We start from the raw sequence: 21,060 nt of genomic DNA on the forward strand, positions 1-21,060 counted from the left end.
GAGGTCGCCAAACGTGTCTTTCAATAAATCGATTGTGACACGAGCTGTGTGACATGTTGCGCCGTCTTGTTGGAACCACAGCTCCTGGGCATCATGGTTGTTCAATTCAGGAATGAAAAAGTTATTATTCATGTCTATATACCGATCACCATTGACTGTAACGTTCTGGCCATCATCGTTTTTGAAGAAGAACGGACCAATGATTCCACCAGCCCATAAAGCGCACCAAACAGTCAGTTTTTCTGTATGTAACGGTGTTTCGACATACACTAGAGGATTAGCTTCACTCCAAATGCGGCAGTTTTGTTTGTTGACGTAACCATTCAAAATTTTCAATTTGAGAATGAATAAAAAAAATAGTCTGATAACTTTTCGTTTTTTGCAGAAGAATTGATGATATATGGTATCCCGAGAAAGCACTGATATATTTCAGAAATTATTATATGACATATTTCCAAGGCTGCTTTGGATATTATTCTTTTCGAGTATTTCTTTAGGATGTGATGGTTTTAATAGTCATAACAAAGTAAATAAAGTAAACTTTTATTGGAAAAAATTGACAAAAAATTGCACTTGTCCCAAAATTTGAAATAAAATATCTTTGATTTAATATTGCACAGTAGAATTATCACTAATATAATAAAAGAATCGTAATATTATACAGATTAGATACAGATTACAGATAAGAGAAGTCTTAGAAGAATGAACATGGTAATATGAAAAGCGAGCAAGTAAACACCAGGTTCCCTATTTTTAATTGTTAAAGAACGATGAACTCCTTCAATAAAATGGAATAAATTTTCAATATCAACAAATAGAGAGATTATATTGTAAACATAATATGTTATATTTAATCTCTAAGAATCCCGTCCAATCACCAAAAAATCACCCCAATTTTTATATACAAGTAACCTTCATAAAATATTTTCAACATAAACTTCGGACTACATATTATTATTATACATGAGATATCAAATTTTATTAATATACTAATATACAGTGTACAACTTCAAAAATTATTGAAGGATTCTGAAGAAAGTTGAGAGAAATAATTGACAATTTCAGAATTAATAAAATCAATTATATAAGAGCTTTCACCATTTGATTTACAATTTTTTACACTCGATAAAAAGCTCCAAATATGTCATGGCAAGTACCCAAGGGAATTCTCTAAGCTATTGATGTCACCATCCAACATATGATAATGATGATTTCCATGGAGGTAATTTCTTGGGTCCTCTTTTCTGTTACCGATACTAGATCTTCTCGAGTCATCTGATTGACTCTGAATAGTATACAAACCATTTTTTGAGCTGAACAGCTGCGGGTTTGTTGATTTGTAGAAATTCCTGCCGCTGCTGTACAGAGTGTTTTGTATCATACGTCCATGATGTGCTTTAGTTTGGATGTCAGCGTATGTTAAGTTTCTGCAAGGTACGGAACCGTGGCTTTTGAAACTATTGTAAATGTTATTCGACGCTACAACAGGGTTCATTGATCTTTCGAACCTGTCCAAGTGTTTCAAGTCCGTTGTTTGGTTCAGCTTCAAGTCGGCAAAAAGAGCTGCTATTTCTGCAGTTTTCTTGACTGACAGAGCTTCGTGGCAAGTTGCTGAAGAAGCTATGGTGGCATCTTGTAATTTCATTTCTTCTAGAAGAGAAATATAGTTTACGATGAACAAATATTCGTACCTTATTTACACTGCGCAAAAAAATTAACGCACATTATGGAAATCTCAAATTTATTCTACAACTGAAGGTGTTCTCAATGATAATTATTTTTATCAGAATTATGCAAGCATATGTAATCCACTTTCAACGTTTCTCTTCAATACAGATGTTTTTTCCCAGCAGGAATAAAAAAAGATGAGATTATCAGATTTTGAATGTATTGGCTCCATTCTGAAATCAGTTGTTCTCGATAAATTCTAGTGATCAATAGTTTTTCTTTCGTTTGATTTTCTACACTCGATCGCTATGCAACGCGAAACACGTAATTTGACCCAAGAGGAATGTGCCCAAGCGGTAGTTTTACGAGAAGAAGGGTGGACATACTAAAGAATTGCAGAAAGGTTTGGAGTTTCCCATACAAGTGTATCCAGAATGTTGCAGTGATTCAGGGAGATAGGTATGAATGTCCGAAGACCAGCACATGGTAGACCACGGGTAACAACTGCCAATCAAGAACGTTACTTGAGAGTTTCTTCGTTGAGACAACGGTTTGTAACCGCTCGCCTCCTTCAAAATCAGCTTGAACAAACTCTGGGGTGCAAATTAGCACTCAGACAATAAGAAATCGCCTCAGAGAATATGATTTAAGGCCTCGTGTCGCGGTAAGAGGCCCAGCTCTTACCCCAGCCCATCGAAGGCGCGTTTGGATTTTGCGAGAGAGCATATCCATTGGGAAGAAGCTGATTGGGAAAGAGTTCTCTTCACAGATGAGTCTAGATTCTGCCTCTACCATTGTGATCGACGTTCCCTTGTATACAGACGTCCACATGAAATATATGCTCAGTGCAATTTCCTGAATACTACTGGTTTCGGGGGAATATATTATGGTATGAGGTGGAATATCTTTGACTGCTCGCACAGACCTAGTGGTCGTTGATAATGGAGCTATGAATGCTGATAGGTATATAAGGAACATTCTTGAAGAGCATGTAGTGCCATTTGCCCTATACATTGGTGAAAATTTCATTTTTATGGACGATAATGCCAGACCCCATCGTGCGCGCATCGTTCAGGAGTACCTTGAAGAGGTTGAAGTCTCTCGAATGGAATGGCCAGAAAGAAGTCCAGATCTCAATCCGATTGAGCAGGTTTGGGACAACATCAATAGAAGGCTGAGAAGTTCAGAAAATCATCCAGCTACTCTTAATGACTTAGGAATCCAACTCAGAGAAATCTGGGAAGTATTAGATCAGATCATTTCAAGATAACTCATTTTGAGTATGAACCGTCGTTGCCGAGCTGTAATTAACGCAAGGGGTGGAAATACCAAGTATTAAATCACTTATCAGCATTCCAGTATTTTGAAATTGTTTATTTCTCTTCTTTCACATAAGATTCGATGAAATCCTGAATTTTTCTTCCATTTAATGTATTTTGTTTCGTTCAAAACCTTCCCGAGAGAACATAAAAAATAAGTTATAAAGTCAATGTAGAGTTAACTTTCATTAAAATTGAGATTTTCAGAACGTGCGTTAATTTTTTGCGCAGTGTATATTAATCTACATTAGCGTTAATTCAGAGCATGATAATGAGCTCACAGGCTAAGAACTAAGAGTTAATTCAAGTTTATTTAACAAATGACGAAAACGGTTATGCTGAAATATTGTCAATTTTGTCGATTATTGTGGTGTTGCACACATTGCGTTGTTTCCAAAACGCTAACAATAATTAATACTATTCGAGCATTATGCGCTATGTTCTTCTTCAAAAGTTTAGAAATTATGAAAGGTAAAAGAAATAAAACAATCCGGGAGTACTTACTTTTGTTGGATCCATATTTGGTTGACTTGTAGGCTCTCGAAGAACTTTGTTTAAGCAATCCAATTCGTTCTGATTCGCTCAAAGCTCTAGGAAACATTCCAACACCTTTGTACTTCCGGAAGTCTTCATAATTAGAAAATAGGTCGTACTGTACAGGTTCACTATACCTTTGTCCTCTGTTGCCACCCTGGCTGTAGTTATAACTATAGTAGGGGTCTATTGGTCTTGACAATGTTTTCAGTCTATCGTAGTAAGAATCACCAGGGTAACGAAGGTATTCTAAACTTTTGGTGCTTTTTGTGTTGGAGCTTTTCTTGCATAATTTTCTATGTTTTTCAGGTTGGGGTACGATGCCTTTCTGTTTGAGTTGCTCAAGTATGGGTGTTGTTTTCTGGGATCTTGGACAATAACATTTGTTGCTCTCGGTGCAACTGTCTGTATCGCAGCCACAAAATGTCAAGGTACCATCGAGACAGGGACAATTATCGTTAGGTAGGTTGTCTTGTTTGGATTTGCACTTTTTCTTATTGTACTGTTTGTTTCCCAAACTACAGTAACATTTATCTGCTGAAGTACACGTACAGCTGTCACTGTCATATGAACAATCTGAACAGGAAACATAACCGCTAGAAGAGTTTCTATGTGGGTTAACGTTAAGTGCATTCGGTGCTTTAGGCCTTCTCACTGACAAAAAATCACTTTCTTCGGATGTACTTAACCTGTCTCTCTTGGCTCTCGAGTCATGAGATTTCTTCTTCTGCACCTGCTTTTTCGTGGTTTGTATTTCTTCTTTAGGTGTAAAATGCCTAGTATCGTAGGAAGATGACGATATAGAACTCTCCGGTAGTTTCGTTTGGGCAGATTCTATGTTCAATTTGTGTTTCTTCGTTTTTCTGCACAACCTCAGCCTGAAATTCTTTCGCAGTATCAATTTCAGTCTTCTAAATTTCCCTCCAATTTTCAAGCGGTGAGATTTGACCTGAGTCTTCTTGAGGATTTTTTTCTTCTGTCGCCTCATTATGGATTTTGATCTTTGATACAGTTCATCTTTTGTTAGTGTCACGGATAGTTTTAATAGAAACTCCTTGTATATGGGCTTGAGATCGTTGAAGGACATTCCATTGGAGTCGATGATTACTCCAAGTATTTCGTCCATGGAGTGGAGGCCCTCGTGCTGACGAAACTCACTGAAGAGCTCGTTGAACCCTATAGGTGATCCACCGCTTGCTTGGCCATTTGCTCTGGAAAAGAGGGTTCTTCTACAATGTAATAAAATATTTTATGAAATAAGGGTTGTATCAGAAATGAAGCTAGATGATAGTTTGTAAGATTGAAGTATTCGAAGATATAGGCTACGAAGAATATGACTTAACCGTATTTGTTATTGTACAGTGTACATGCATAAGGTGTGCAACTAAGTTCCTGCTGTTTTTTCGATGAAAATGCAACTTTATTGTGAAAAAATGGTTGAAAAATGAATCATTCAAAGTATTGCCATTATTATGTTATCTACAACTCTTTTCCATCTTTCTTGTAGAATACGAATATTTATTTTGTTATTAAGGGGGATATTATGCGACTAACACCCAGTTGCAGGAAAGTTCATTAAATTTAATGTCGCATTAAAATTTTAATCCTCCATTAAACGGTGCAGGTAGACAATAGGCTTCTCCTACTGGAGGATTGAAATTTTAATGAAAGCATTAAATTTTAATTCAGGTTCCTGCAACAGGGTGATAATGGCTTTGTTAGCCAGTTCATCTTCCTCTTATCTACTCGATATGCTTTATTCCCTAGAATCATTCACTTCTTTTATATATTAAAATCAATAGATTCATTTCGTCTTCCAAGATTTGCCTAAGGAATACAAACAGGTATCTACACATCCACTTTTTGTCGGTGTTTAGACATGAGTGTTCTAAGCTATAGGATCGCCAAACTCATTTATATTTTCGTGTATCACTTGATGATCAAATTTATTGCAAATTGCCAAAAAATGAGGAAGTATTTCTTCTTATAACTGAATCACTGAATAAATTTCAGTTATACTTCAATCACTAATCAGAAAATTAGCAGAATCATTGCCGATCTCGGTATATACTATACTTCTTGATATTGGAAGATATTACATAGGCGTACAACTTCGCTTCCGCCGTTTTTTTTCCGAAATTCGAGGCTTTATTGTAAAAAACTGGGTATACATTTATGATTCAAAGTATTGTCCATCGCTGGCCACTACTTCCTCTCATCTTTCGGGCAGCATACGAATCCCGCGTTTAAAAAACTGGTCATCTTTTGAAGCAATTGACGAATCGATCCAATTTTTTACTTTTTCATAAGACCGGAAATGCTTGTCAGCCAGGCCGTGTGCTATTGATCGAAACAAGTGTTTGTCAATCCCAATGATCCTGCCAGTTCTTGTTGCGTTTCAAACGAGTCTTGATCAAGTAATGTCTCCAAACAATGTCTCGAAAACAAATCGACTAATATTTCGATGGCGTTATGTTTACGAATACTTTAGCTTATTTACGATCTATTTATTTCGACTACCATTTACCGCTACAAAAACATCTATGGCAAAACGGGGGAAGCAAAGTTGTACACCTAATATATCGAATATCATCATTTCAAAATTTCATAGTCTTATGACGTGATTTTTCTTCAATTTGGTCTTATGACCTTTAAGATTTGAAATTCAAGGATTCATTCATCATACTGGAAGGATTATTGAGCAACTTTCATGCAAAAACTAAAAATGTAGTAAGGAGTCCAATTATTCAATAAGGTTCCAAATTAAAAAATAGTACATTGTGCAACAAGTGGGAAAAGTCCAACTTTTCTCGCGAGTGTGGCACGAGCCTGAAACGCGAGTGCCGCAAACACACGAGCGAGAAAAGGACTTTCTCCACATGTGGCACACTATACTTCTCCTACAACTGCACAAATTTCAATAATTCAAGTAATGGACTTGATTCAAATCAAAATGGCCTTCGTTGACAGTATGCGCTAATTTATTGCGTTTCCATAGAAACGACTCAAAAGCTCAATTTCATTGATCTACCAAGTGAGGTGTGGGCAAAGTGCCGTGAGAAATAATATTTCCCACAGTATGAGCAATACAGAGTTCTGAAATTGAGTAAGCTATGAAGAATACGCTACTTTTCATAGCAGTTGTAGGAAAAAGTATATTTCCCTTCACAAAAATCAAATCCAGCGCATTGAACGTCAAAATCAGAATTAGTCTCAATGTCATATTCCATTAGAGAACTATAGAAGTTGTCTATTTGAATCATATTTGATACTATATTCATCATTAAGATAACTTAAGATAAATGTATATGCGATAAAAACTCACCTCGTCACTTTAGATTTGTATCTGGTCAGTCCACCAGCATTGAGAAAACTGCCAGATCTTGGAATAGTGACTTTGGTCAATATATCCCCTGAGTTTTCTTTTTTTCTCACTATTTCGTTTTTTCTCCTCAGACTCTGTAGCCTTTTTAAACCCGTCTGGGTATCGTTGTTTCCACCCATCATCTGTTTTATTTCAGCTGTGATCTGCTTCTGTTCCCGGCTCATGAACGTACTGATTTTATCTGAAACGAAAAAAAAATGCAATCAGTCGAAGGTAAATTCCAACAAAAATGTAACTTTTTTACCAGTGAATGTTGGAGGTTTGATCTCCTTGATCTCATCATTTTCGTTAGAATTGTCGGCGTTGTCACTTTGGCTGCGCATTTCGGTTACTTTTACGGGTTCCTCATAGGGAGTTATGGCATCTAAGTCTTCTTGTTTCGTCGAAGGAGCACTGGGCGCTTTCTTCGTCTTTGTACTTTTCTTCGGAATCTTTGTTGTGGCCGATTGCAGCAGCGGTTGAGTATCTGAAGATTGCTGTAAGAAATCACGATTAGGTACTCATCCTACGTCATAGTTTCCGACTAAAAAATCGACTATCATTGAAAGCAAGTATTTTTCGTGCAAATCGAAAAAATCTAGAGATAATAATCGAGATGAAATAAACAAATTTCTTTGTGATGTCCCAGATGTAACTTATTTTTTGCACAAGGTAAAATGTTTTAAGTTATGTTTAATGCTTCTTATGCATCTTCTTCAACAGCAGAAATTAATATCAATAATTGCACAAACTGTACGTTCAATAATTATTTTTGAGATTGAATTAATTTTGTACTTTAATTAAAATATAGAGTTGTTACACTTCAAATCAGATTACATTTGGTTTATATTCATTAAAATTATGATCGAGTCTTCACTGTATTCTACACTGCGCAAAAGAATTAACGCACATTATGGAAATCTCAAATTTATTCTACAACTGAAGGTGTTCTCAATGATAATTATTTTTATCAGAATTATGCATGCATATGTTATCCACTTTCAACGTTTTTCTTCAATACAGATGTTTTTTCCCAGCAGGAATAAAAAAAGATGAGATTATCAGATTTTGAATGTAATGGCTCCATTCTGAAATTAGTTGGTCTCGATCAATTCTAGTGATCAATAGTTTTTCTTTCGTTTGATTTTCTACACTCGATCGCTATGCAACGCGAAACACGCAATTTGACCCAAGAGGAATGTGCCCAAGCGATAGTTTTGCGAGAAGAAGGGTGGAGATACACAAAAATTGCAGAAATGTTTGGAGTTTCCCATACAAGTGTGTCCCGAATGTTGCAGCGATTCAGAGAGACAGGTATGAATGTCCGAAGACCAGGACAGGGTAGACCACGGGTAACAACTGCCATTCAAGAACGTTACTTGAGAGTTTCTTCGTTGAGACAACCGCTCGCCTCCTTCAAAATCAGCTTGAGCAAACTCATGGGGTGCAAATTAGCACTCAGACAATAAGAAATCGTCTCAGAGAATATGATTTAAGGCCTCGTGTCGCGGCAAGAGGCCCAGCTCTTACCCCAGCCCATCGAAGGGCGCGTTTGGATTTTACGAGAGAGCATATCCATTGGGAAGAGGCTGATTGGGAAAGAGTTCTCTTCACAGATGAGTCTAGATTCTGACTCTACCATTGTGATCGATGTTTCCTTGTATACAGACGTCCACATGAAAGATATGCTCAGTGCACTCTTTCCCAATCAGCCTCTTCCCAATGGATATGCTCTCTCGCAAAATCCAAACGCGCCCTTCGATGGGCTGGGGTAAGAGCTGGGCCTCTTGTCGCGAAACGAGGCCTTAAATCATATTCTCTGAGGCGATTTCTTATTGTCTGAGTGCTAATTTGCACCCCATGAGTTTGCTCAAGCTGATTTTGAAGGAGGCGCAGTGTATAACTAAAATAAAAATTTCGTATCTACTTTTGTTTACTACACTTACGGATTTGAGTTAGAATAATTTAACTTATATTTCTCTAAAATTGTGTATCTTGAAAATTTGAGCTCCTAGGTAAAAATGAATACGTTATTTGAATTCAGGACATCAAATTGATATAGAATCAGCTCAAAAAACCTCGACACCAACACAGCTGTTCCCCTATGTAACTATTAAAGATAATGAAAGAGCTTTCATCAAGTACGAATCATTATAATACGAAAAATGCGAATAAACTTTAAAAACAGATAAACACTCAACTCACTTGAAGTATATGGAATTTCTCCTGGTAATGTTCCTTAAGAAAACTTGAACCCAACGGCGTTGATTACTAAAGGATGTTTACCGATAAGAAGTAGTGCTGAGAGAATTCTATCGAAAAACTAGTCACATTAAGGTGTACAACGGAGAACATGTATGAACCGCAGAAAGTACGCTATTGAAACTTCTGGTAGACAACACACGACCGGAAATAGTATTATTCGTTTAACTTCGAATGATAAATGCGTTTTGGAATGGATGCAAGCAACAATGAAAGCTGCTATTATTGTCGCGTGCCAATTCATGAGGAAAAAGCCTTATTATTATATCATTTGCGGCAGATATTAACAGATTAATGGTGAGAATAAGTGTAGCTTTCAGTGCAGATAAATGGGTTAAAACTACACTTAAAGAGTGCACTTTTTATAGATTTGTCTTACTGATCTGAAATGCTTGATTTTGGTTTATGGAGCATGGTCTCCAGATATTGGAGTAGATGGCAATACGACGTACAAGGTGTTTCTTGATGTGAGCGAAATTTTATAGGTGAAGGGTGTTTTTTTTTAGAGCTATAGAACTTTAAATTGCAATAAAACAACGATGGATTATTCGATTGACATGAATTTTATTTATCCGCAAGATAATCTTGTGGCATTATATTCTAAATATGATTTCTGCCATATGACCGCCACGGCTGGCTCGGATGTTGTCCAATCTGGACGTCCAATTTTCGATGACCTTTTTAACATTTGTGGTCGTATATCGGCAATAACACAGCGAATGTTGTCTTCCAAATGGTCAAGGGTTTGTGGCTTATCCGCATAGACCAATGACTTTACATAGCCTCACAGAAAGTAGTCTAGCGGTGTTAAATCACAAGATCTTGGAGGCTAATTCATAGGTCCAAAACGTGAAATTATGTGGTCACCAAACGTGTCTTTCAATAAATCGATTGTGGCACGAGCTGTGTGACATGTTGCGCCGTCTTGTTGGAACCACAGCTCCTGGACATGGTTGTTCAATTCAGGAATAAAAAGTTAGTAATCATGGCTCTATACCGATCACCATTGAATGTAACGTTCTGGCCATCATCGTTTTTGAAGAAGTACGGACCAATGATTTCACCAGCCCATAAAGCGCACCAAACAGTCAGTTTTTCTGGATGTAACGGTGTTTCGACATATACTTGAGGATCAGCTCCACTCTAAATGCGGCAGTTTTGTTTGTTGACGTAGCCAGAAGTACGCTTCATCGCTAAACAAAATAAAATGGACTTAGTGCGCGATACGTATTCCGCACAGAACCATTATTTTCGAAATAAAATTGCACTATTTGCAAGCGTTGTTCAGGCGTGAGTCTATTCATGAAGAATTGCCAAACCAAACTGAGAATAAATCACTTGACAGCTGTTAAATCGGTCGCCATTTTGAACAGTAATGCCAACTTAAAGTTATATACCTCGAAAAAAAAACACCCGTTAGTAGGTATCGAAAATCAAGTTTAGTTTGTTCTGAAGAATTTTATTTGAAAATGCATCTTTTGGTAGCTATAATCCCGAACGATTACTCCCAGATGGTTTCTGCTGAATCAATTGAGATATGTATGTATGTTTGTATGTATATTGTCTTTATTTCCAGCTAAACTTACATCAATTAAAGAAAAGCAAACAAAAAATACAATTGATATACGTGTTGAGCAAGAAATATGGCGAAGTCCAGGTGAGTCCCTAGGAGACTCCCTGATCCACTCAACCATGATATATTTATGAAACATGATGAAGTGCTTGGATTTGTCCCATATACAGGGTGGTCCAGGTTCAAGTGCAATAATTTTAGCATCGGATAGAACTGTCATGAAAAAAAATCCTATAAACATATATCCTAACAAGCTTCGTTCTCGAGATACAGGGTGTTAAAGTTTGGAAAAAGTAAGTTTTTTACTTATACTTTATACTAGTATTATTAGGTACATTCAATGTTTTGATTTTTAGGTATTGAAGTCTTGACAAAAGTTTCCTGCCAAACACCACTGTCTTTTTTCGAAAAAATTGATTCATCTCTAAAATCAACAGAGCTTCATAAAAAAAAGGTCTCTTGAATTATTTTCATAGAATGTTCCATTTTTGATATAATCGAATAAAAAGCAAATAATATTCATAAAAATCTACAAAAATTAATTTTTCAAATGTAACAATTAGTGATAAATAAAAGTTCAAATTTTGACGTAGTGTTTTAACGCTTTCAGATGGCATTGAATTAAACATTTCTCAAAGACACTCAAACAATAAAAAAATTTGTGTGAATATTTTTAATTGTTTAAGTGTCTGATAAATTTTATTTCTGAATTGTTCAATTGAATGCAAGCGTTATAATACACTAGGCCGATTTTTGTATTTTCATTCATCATTAATGGAAAAATTTGAAAAATTAATTTTTGTGGATGGTATTTGCTTTGTACTCGATTATCTTGAAAATGGTACCTTCTTTGAAAAATTCAAAAGAAGAAGAAGTAGAAGTAGTAGAAGTAGTAGTAGTAGTAGTAGTAGTAGTAATAATGGTGGTCGTAGTAGTAGTAGTAGTAGTAGTATCAGTAGTAGTAGTAGTACTAGTAGTAGTAGTAGAAGTAGTAGTAGTAGTAGTATCAGTAGTAGTAGAAGTAGTATTAGTAGTAGAAGTAGTACTAGAATAAGAATAAGAATGAGAATGAGAATGAGAATGAGAATGAGAATGAGAATGAGAATGAGAATGAGAATAAGAATAAGAATAAGAATAAGAATAAGAATAAGAATAAGAATAAGAATAAGAATAAGAATAAGAATAAGAATAAGAATAAGAATAAGAATAAGAATAAGAATAAGAATAAGAATAAGAATAAGAATAAGAAGAAGAAGAAGAAGAAGAAAAGAAGAAGAAGAAGTTAAATTCGCGTAAGCACAAGGCGCGATTCGCTCTCGATAAACTTTTCAGGGGATAACACAATGTTGAAAACAATTTTTCATCTAACACATAATAGGTACCTAATATATCAAATTTCTTCACAGGAACATTTAGCATTTAATATTGAAATTGATATATTCAGTCAGATGGATTTAGAAGAAAAGTACTCTCTGTACCTAAGCAGAAGACTTGTAGTGGACCTTTGAATCAGTTCTAGATCATGTAAATGAATGATGAGATATCAAAATGAAATTTTAATATCTCTCATTGATGACTTTATTCAGACGAATTAATCCTCAATCATATAAAAAATATAGATTTCACTGACATATCGAAATGTCGATACCCAATTAAGTCGAAAGATTTCAATTTGCATATGAAAGTTGGCTAAACACAAGCAATAATTATAGGTATGCATGTTCATTAAAATCAATAATAATTATTACCTCCTATTACGATGTTCAGTGATGAAACTGAATTTCTATCTTGTTAAGGTAGATCACACACTTTGTACTTACATCTAAATTAGACATTTCTGTGTCACTTATAATGGAAGAGGTAGTGCTTCTTTTTCTTCTAGGCGGCCTAACAGGAGGTCCATTGCTGCAATTTTCATTGTATACACTTGAAGCTATCGACATGCAAGTCACTCCGTTTCTGTTCTTGGGTTTCTTTGCTTTGGCCTTCATTTGAGACATCAAGGACTTATATAGAGTTGCTGCTATAACTATCGCATCCTCGGATGTTTGGCAAACGAAACTGGAAATAGAAAATTAAGTTCAGTTCAGGAAACATATTCAGATGATCACGAAATTTAAAAGAAACTTTGTCTGAAAAGGATCCGGTGTATTATATTTCTATCTATTTCATACTGATTTGTTGAAAATACCATACTTTTTAGCAGTGGTCTAGTCGGTTGTTGATCTGACATTCTGTCTACGTTGTTAACTAACATTGCAATCTTCAGATGTTTGTAGGTCGTATATTATAGCGAGAACATTTATAATTTTGGAGATACGCTCCTGTTTAAGAAGCTTTCCCGCATAATACGCTTATTTCGTCGTTCCCTTGACTTTTTTTCCTATACAAAAAGCTCCAATTTGATATGTCATGAAGAAATGGAATGATAAAAGGATGTAGTAAAAAGATATCCATTTTGAAGGTAATATCATTATGCCTCTCTCATAGAAACCCTCGTCTTTATCGACAAAACATAGATACAGTCGATTTTAACAAGCCTCTGCTGAAGCGAATTTCTCACCAGCAAAATTGTTCGCCATAGACAGGAATAGATAGTAATCACTTAGTGCTAGGTCCGGACTTTGAGGTGGATGCATAAGAACCTCTCATCTAAACTCCTGAAGCTTCTGGCGAGGTACTATCGATGTGTGTGGCCTGGCGTTGTCCTATCCTATTGGCCAAAACTTAGCGCTTCTGGGCGTAGCTTCTTTTAGACAATCCAATTATTGGCAGAATTGGCCGTCAATTCTAGCTTGGCCATCATTTCCGACGGCTCACCGCGTTTCGACCACGACCGTTTTCGCTTGACGTTGTCGTAAGTGTCACCAAATTTTGTTGGAATTCAGCAGTGATCGCAGATGGAAATTCGGTCTATGAGGTTTTTTGCGTTAACTCGTGTGGTACTCATATATTGAGCGTCTTCCTGAGACCAGCTTTATGCAAATGGTTCTGGATGGATCTTTGTGCAATCTTTAGCTCTTGGGCAATCGAAACATGACTTACAGAACAGTCGGACTCGACAATGTCTATACTTTCATCGACATTATGATCGACAATAAGCTTTCAAGTGCGTGGTGCATCTTTGACATCGAAATTACCGGAACGGAATTAAGGAAACCAAAATTGTGCGTGATTGGCCGTTATTTTATCAGGACCATTAACACTAATTACTTTTTCAGTCGAATGGCTTACAATTTCGTCTTTAGCGAAGAAAAATTGTAAAATATAGCTGATATTTTCGTAAGTAATTGCACAACTGGATCAAAATTACCGATAATTTTGCATGAGTTCATTTACATTTTTGGAGAAAGCCTGACACCGAAGGTGGAGGGAAATTTTCGATAATTACTCTCCATATACATAGAATCTTTCTCTTTGATATTGTCTATCTATGACACGCGCTGAAACTAAACTGAGTCAACTAATCACAAAACTGTCACGAAAGTTTTTGTAGTACGAAATCTCATCTTTCTAACTCCATCTAGTGGAACCCAATCGTAAGATACAGATAACTAAACCCATCACTTGGGAAAATTAATGGATTTCTTTTATCTACACCTAATACTTTCAACAAAATATTATTTATTACTTTTTTCTAATAATTTTCTAGAGCGAACAGAAAGTGTATAAAAATTAATGATAAATGCATTCGATACACATATGTCCAGTTTTAAAGACGTTAAGAAAGACTTTGTGTGAAGATTGAAGAACACACTGTACATATTAGCGGTTGGAAGTCACGATGATTTAACTCGATGATTATTCAGTAGCGATCAGTTAGAAATCAGTGCGTGAACGAATTTTTCTTGAAGTATGAAGAATTCCGTAAAATCAAGAGAGTATCTACCTGACTCCAATCATTAAATGAGCTATAATAATGATACAATCTGCACATTAACGGTTCAATTGAGGCGTACTTTCATCTGAGGCAATATCTTGTTATTCGTGCGATTTCGCGATATCGTATCTGCTATGGAAAGAAAATTGGTTCAATTTTCCAACTTTTTCTTCGATTTTCTAGTCAGTTATTGCACAGAAGGTTAACGGATGGTTTACCTTAAGAATGCTGCATTTCCTCACAATAGATATGGACGTTGAGGCTTTAATTTCGTTTATGCTCGTTTTTCTCTCATTAGAAAATCTCACATTCTGGAATGAAAAATTTATTGAGAACAAATACACTGCGCAAAAAAATTAACGCACATTATGGAAATCTCGAATTTATTCTACAACTGAAGGTGTTCTCAATGATAATTATTTTTATCAGAATTATGCATGCTTATGTTATCCACTTTCAACGTTTTTCTTCAATACAGATGTTTTTTCCCAGCAGGAAAAAAAAAAGTTGAGATTATCAGATTTTGAATGTATTGGCTCCATTCTGAAATCAGTTGATCAATTCTAGTGATCAATAGTGTTTCTTTCGTTGACCCAAGAGGAATGTGCCCAAGCGGTAGTTTTGCGAGAAGAAGGGTGGACATACACAAGAATTGCAGAAAGGTTTGGAGTTTCCCATACAAGTGTGTCCAGAATGTTGCAGCGATTCAGGGAGACAGGTATGAATGTCCGAAGTCCAGGACAGGGTAGACCACGGGTAACAACTACCATTCAAGAACGTTACTTGAGAGTTTGTTCGTTGAGACAACGGTTTGCAACCGCTCGCCTCCTTCAAAATCAGCTTGAGCAAACTCATGGGGTGCAAATTAGCACTCAGACAATAAGAAATCACCTCAGAGAATATGATTTAAGGCCTCGTGTCGCGGCAAGAGGCCCAGCTCTTACCCCAGCCCATCGAAGGGCGCGTTTGGATTTTGCGAGAGAGCATATCCATTGGGAAGATGCTGATTAGGAAAGAGTTCTCTTCACAGATGAGTCTAGATTCTGCCTCTACCATTGTGATCGACGTTCCCTTGTATACAGACGTCCACATGAAAGATATGCTCAGTGCAATTTCCTGAATACTACTGGTTTCGGGGGAGGATCGATCATGGTATGGGGTGGAATATCTTTGACTGTTCGCACCTAGTGGTCGTTTAAAATGGAGCTATGAATGCTGGTAGGTGTATAAGGAACATTCTTGAAGAGCATGTAGTGCCATTTGCCCCATACATTGGTGAAAATTTCATTTTTATGGACAATAATGCCAGACCCCATCGTGCGCGCATCGTTCAGGAGTACCTTGAAGAGGTTGAAGTCTCTCGAATGGAATGGCCAGCGCCAGCAAGAAGTCCAGATCTCAATCCGATTGAGCAGGTTTGGGACAACCTCAAAAGAAGGCTGAGAAGTACAGAAAATCATCCAGCTACTCTTATTGACTTAGGAATCCAACTCAGAGAAATCTGGGAAGGATTAGATCAGAACATTTTAAGATCACTCATTTTGAGTATGAACCGTCGTTGTCGAGCTGTAATTAACGCAAGGGGTGAAAATACCAAGTAATAAATCACTTATCAGCATTCCAGTATTTTGAAAATTGTTTATACCAGCCGTAAGGGCAAAACTATTGAAAGGGGCAAAAATTAATTATTTTCAAAAAAAAAATATCTCGATAACGGTAAGACTTTTATAATGGGAATTTTGTCATAGCAGGTGGGTTATCCTTTGATCTACATTCTCCCTCGGTTTGACGTGGTCTTTACGGGACACCCTGTAGATACTTCACGTCATTCTTATATTACAACAAAGCCTAATTATCGAACATACTTAATCCTTGACCCTCAGGAAAGTTATCATATCTACCGGAAGGCCAGAGAAGGTTTATAAAGTAGCAATTAACAATTTACACACTCACCCATGGCACTCTAGTTGCTTATGTATGCCGATCTTCCTCATTACCACAGCGAATAGAGGTGAATGGTCATCGACATTTATGTATTTTCCTTCGTGTATGTCCAGATTTCTGAAAAGCGTTCTTTTATCGATATTATCTGGATCGGTGATGAGGGGAAGAAAAGCATATGATATCCTAGAGGAGTCGTGGTCGTTTATCACAAATTTCACAGCTGACCAAACGGCTATGGTAGGAAATGAGTTCATCTGCTCCAAGTCACCTGACATGCAAATAAAAACTTTGTTGAATACAATGAATATTACAATTTTACTTATGAGAATATTGAATTTGATGTTTAGGAATGAAGTAAGGTGAGTAAATTCCAGATATGTTTTTAATTAGCCTAAGGATTGATCTAAAGGGTGTTTTTTTCAGAGTTATAGAACTTTAAATTGCAATAAAACAACGATGGATTATTCGATTGACATGAATTTTATTTATTCGCAAGATAATCTTGTGGCATTACATTTTAAATATGATTTCTGGCATATGACCGCCAAGGCTGGCTCGGATGTAGTCCAATCTGGACGTCCAATTTTCGATGACTTTTTCCAACATTTGTGGCCGTATATCGGCAATAACACGGCGAATGTTGTCTTCCAAATGGTCAAGGGTTTGTGGCTTATCCGCATAGACCAATGACTTTACATAGCCCCACAGAAAGTAGTCTAGCGGTGTTAAATCACAAAATCTTGGAGGCCAATTCACAGGTCCAAAACGTGAAATTAGGCGGTCACCAAACGTGTATTTCAATAAATCGATTGTCGCACGAGCTGTGTGACATGTTTCTTGTTGGAACCATAGCTCCTGGACATCATGGTTGTTCAATTCAGGAATGAAAAAGTTAGTAATCATGGCTCTATACCGATCACCATTGACTGTAACGTTCTGGCCATCATCGTTTTTGAAGAAGTACGGACCAATGATTCCACCAGCCCAATAAGCGCACCAAACAGTCAGTTTTTCTGGATGTAACAGTGTTTCGACATACACTTGAGGATTAGCTTTACTCCAAACGCGGCAGTTTTGTTTGTTAACGGAGCCATTCAACCAGAGGTGCGCTTTATCTCTAAACAAAATTCGCTTATGAAAATCTGGAATAACGGCACATTATTTTCTAAATAAAATTGCACTATTTGCAAGCGTTGTTCAGGCGTGAGTCTATTCATGATGAATTGCCAAACCAAACTGAGAATAAATCACTTGACAGCTGTTAAATCGGTCGCCATCTCGAACAGTAATGCCAACTTAAAGTTATATACCTCGAAAAAAAAACACCCGATATAACATAAAACTATGATGCTATATTGCAATCAGCAGCTTTTCTTGAAAAGCAGCGCATATAATTTTCATCAATGTCGTGATTTTTGCTTTTGAGCGAATTTGTCTAATAAGACAAATTCGCTCGAAATTATTTTCTTTGATTTGAACATTGACAAAATGTACCGTGATAAAGACAAAGTCGCAATAAATAGATCTTAGATATTATACAAATAAGCTTAGGTATTTGTTAACATAACGCCATGGAAATATTAGTCGATTTGTGTCTGCATCATAAAGTTATTCTCGATTGAACATGTCAGCTTACGAGTCAAATTCTCGTCATTTGCGAGTTGTTTCAATTCTCTGCTTTAGTATGAAGAAATCTGCGACTGAGGCTTATCGAACGCTCTCAAATACCTATGGTGAGATCGTTTTTAGTGAAAGAACGTGCCGAGAGTGGTTTCAACCCTTCAAGAACGGTGATTTTGAAGTCGAAGACAGTGGAAGAGAGAATGTTTTCGAAGATGCAGAATTGGAGACATTACTTGATTAAGACTCTGTCAAATGCAACAAGAATTGACAGGATAATTGAGAGTGACGCGACAAGACATTTCAAAACGTCTGAGAGTCATGGAAATGATCCGAAACAAGGAAATTGGGTGCCGTACGAGTTGAAGCCAAGAAAAGTTGAACGGCGTTTGTTTGCTTGTGAACAGCTGCTAGCTAGATAAAAAAAGAAGGGATCGTGACTGGAGACGAAAAATGGTTTCATTAAGATAATCCCAAGCGCAGAAAATCATGGGCCATGCTTCTACGTCGACGGCTAAACCGAATATTCACGGTTCCAAGGTCATGCTCAGTGTTTGGTGGAACCAGCTCGGCGTAGTGTATTAAGAGTTGTTAAAACCGACTGAAAACCGCAATTAGTGCATTTGAGCCGAGAATTGAAAGACAAACGGCCGCAATACAACGAGAGACATGATGAAGCGATTTTACAGCATGATAATGCTAGACCCCATGTAGTGAAAGTGGTCAAGTCATACTTGGGAACGTTGAAATGGGAAGTCCTACCCCACCCGACGTATTCTCCAGACGTTGCTCCCTCGGTCTTGTTTCGATCAATGGCACATGGCCTGGCTGACCAGCACTTATGTTATGAAGAACTAAAAAATTGTATACTGCCCGAGAGATGGGAAAAAGTAGTGGCCAGTGATGAACAATACTCTGAATCATAAATGTTTAACCAGTTTTTCACAATAAAGCCTCGAATATCGGAAAAAAACGGCGGAAACAAAGTTTTTTTTTGTTGTACGCCTATGTAAAATATTAGGTTTTTGGTTTCAGACATTTTGCTTGAATGCATTGCAAAAATACAATCAGCGAAGATACGACGTTGCCAGTGGCGTACCCAAGGGGGGGATAAGGGGATATATCCCCCCAGGAGGAATATCCATTATATGTAACAACCTTATATATCACCATCTTATTATAAGTAAGCAAATTTCTTTGGAAAATTGTTTTAAAAGAAGGAAAATTCGAAAAATTTTTTCTTTATCCCTTCCAAGGCTTATTTCTGGGTACGCCACTGGACGTTGCTAGTGATTGATCGGCTTGAATTCTTTTTTTAACTTTAAAAGCTTTAAGATTTAAGTCTTTATGCAAAATACTGTGCAAAGCCTTTTGTGAAATGCCTAATTCCCAAGATCAATAGAAAATAAAAAATCAAACTCCTCTTATCATCAGAGTATCAAACTTTGGTACCTTTTCATTTTCCCTCTTGCGTTCCTGCGATGATCAAACTTTGTACGGTTCACGAAGTACTCATCTTCTTTCTATTTTCGAAGCAAAGTAGAGGGCAGCACTGTGGGACCGTCGATATTTTTTCATGAAATTGGAGTTTTAAATCTTTTGAAATGTATTTTGGTAGGTTATTTTTACGAATATTTTAAAAATATAGAAGTGCTTTGTACATTGTATATGTCATCAATTCTTTTGCGAAAAACGAAAAGTTACCAATTTTTTTTTCATTCACAAATTAAAAATATTCACTTCCTACAATGTAGATTATTGTTCAAGGAAATTATGTGAAAACCACATTAAATCGTTGATTTGTAAGAAGAAATATCTTTAATTACGTTTTGAACAGAGGAGCCACGTGGCGGTGTTCCTTTTCAAGTTTTTCTGACTAATTGCAATAGTTTCAGTATATTTCAAATTCAAAGATATCTCACCTTTTTCTCCCTGATACTGCACCCTCAGTCCCTGACTAGATATCTCCAATCTCCCAGTGAGCATCTTTCTAGGTTTAGTTATTTTCTTATAAGCGAAATAAAGATCTTTCAAGGGCCCCTGAAGACCAGCAAGACTAGTCACCTTATCGTTCAGAGGTACCGAACCTAAATAGTCAACAGTGAAACTGTGCACACCAACACTATCCTCTTCTATCTTGATATCTTTAGGAACTTCGGAAAACATCTTGTCAATCCTGACTTGCGCACTATTTTTAGTGTTCAAACTAGAGTCGGAATCGAACATTTGATCGATTTTCTGTTTGTAAGCACTGTATACACTACCGGAATCACAGTTGTCGTCCACAAGTCGAAACCCATTGGAACCCGTACTTTTGCTACTTTTCACACTCGAATAGTCGTGGGATTTTGATGAATTTGAAGTAGTTTTGGAATAATTTTGGGTACTTGTGCAGAAAGACGAATTTTTTGGAGGAGTTGGAGGAGGTTTGAAAGAAGTAATTTCTGGTGATGTTAAATTAGGAGGTTTTGGAGGAGGAGGACCCGTTGGTGACTTTGAAGGAATTTCAGGCGGTTTTGGTTGATTTGGTTCAGGGAGAGGCGGTGGAGGGGGTGAAGAGGTAAATCCAGGAAGGGAAGGAAGTGCTGGTGGTCTGGGAATGATGGCTGTCTCCATGGTGCACATAAGCATCACTGAATGGTTGTCTCCGAGATCTTCATGATAGAAAATTTATCATCTGAAACAATAAATACTTTTTTAGTCAGAAGAATATATTCTACTCGTATTTTAAGATTATATGCTCATGTAAATATGTATAAATTAGTCTGAGTGAGATCATAGAGAATACCATGGATCATTTTCTTCCTGGAAAATACTGTAGCCACTATTCCACAAATATAATCAGAGTTATTAACATAATTAAAATAATTAAGCTCAACAGTTATTTTAAATTACG

General features: G+C 36.7%; 1 protein-coding gene across 3 annotated transcripts; it reads right to left on the reverse strand.

Annotated features, from left to right (window-relative positions):
- Nucleotides 1-527: 527 nt before the first annotated feature.
- Nucleotides 528-20,838, reverse strand: LOC123675552. 3 transcript variants are annotated; one of them, XM_045610922.1, is made up of 7 exons: nucleotides 20,087-20,838; nucleotides 16,554-16,812; nucleotides 12,541-12,781; nucleotides 7,151-7,382; nucleotides 6,847-7,087; nucleotides 3,492-4,732; nucleotides 528-1,650 (listed from the first exon to the last, which is right to left on the reverse strand). In XM_045610922.1, exons 1-7 carry the CDS (start codon nucleotides 20,793-20,795, stop codon nucleotides 1,145-1,147), a joined length of 3,429 nt encoding a protein of 1,142 aa, XP_045466878.1. In that variant the 5' UTR covers nucleotides 20,796-20,838; the 3' UTR covers nucleotides 528-1,144. The 3 variants fall into 3 exon arrangements, with proteins under 3 accessions (XP_045466878.1, XP_045466877.1, XP_045466876.1); XM_045610921.1 differs by having other exon boundaries at nucleotides 528-1,647; nucleotides 3,492-4,750; XM_045610920.1 differs by having other exon boundaries at nucleotides 3,492-4,750.
- Between the last annotated feature and the right edge of the window lie 222 nt (nucleotides 20,839-21,060).

Source organism: Harmonia axyridis, chromosome 3, assembly GCF_914767665.1.
Source record: "Harmonia axyridis chromosome 3, icHarAxyr1.1, whole genome shotgun sequence".
NCBI classification, from domain to species: domain Eukaryota; kingdom Metazoa; phylum Arthropoda; class Insecta; order Coleoptera; family Coccinellidae; genus Harmonia; species Harmonia axyridis.

Bases quoted from the DNA above. Each gene is read 5' to 3' on its own strand.
- LOC123675552 (XM_045610920.1), bottom strand. From the start codon at position 20,795: ATGCTTATGTGCACCATGGAGACAGCCATCATTCCCAGACCACCAGCA. The intron at 16,813-20,086 runs GTGAGATATCTT...TTTGCATGTCAG, and splicing joins GCAGTATCAGGGAGAAAAAG to GTGACTTGGAGCAGATGAAC. The intron at 7,383-12,540 runs GTAAGTACAAAG...GATTTCTTACAG, and splicing joins CAGAAATGTCTAATTTAGAT to CAATCTTCAGATACTCAACC.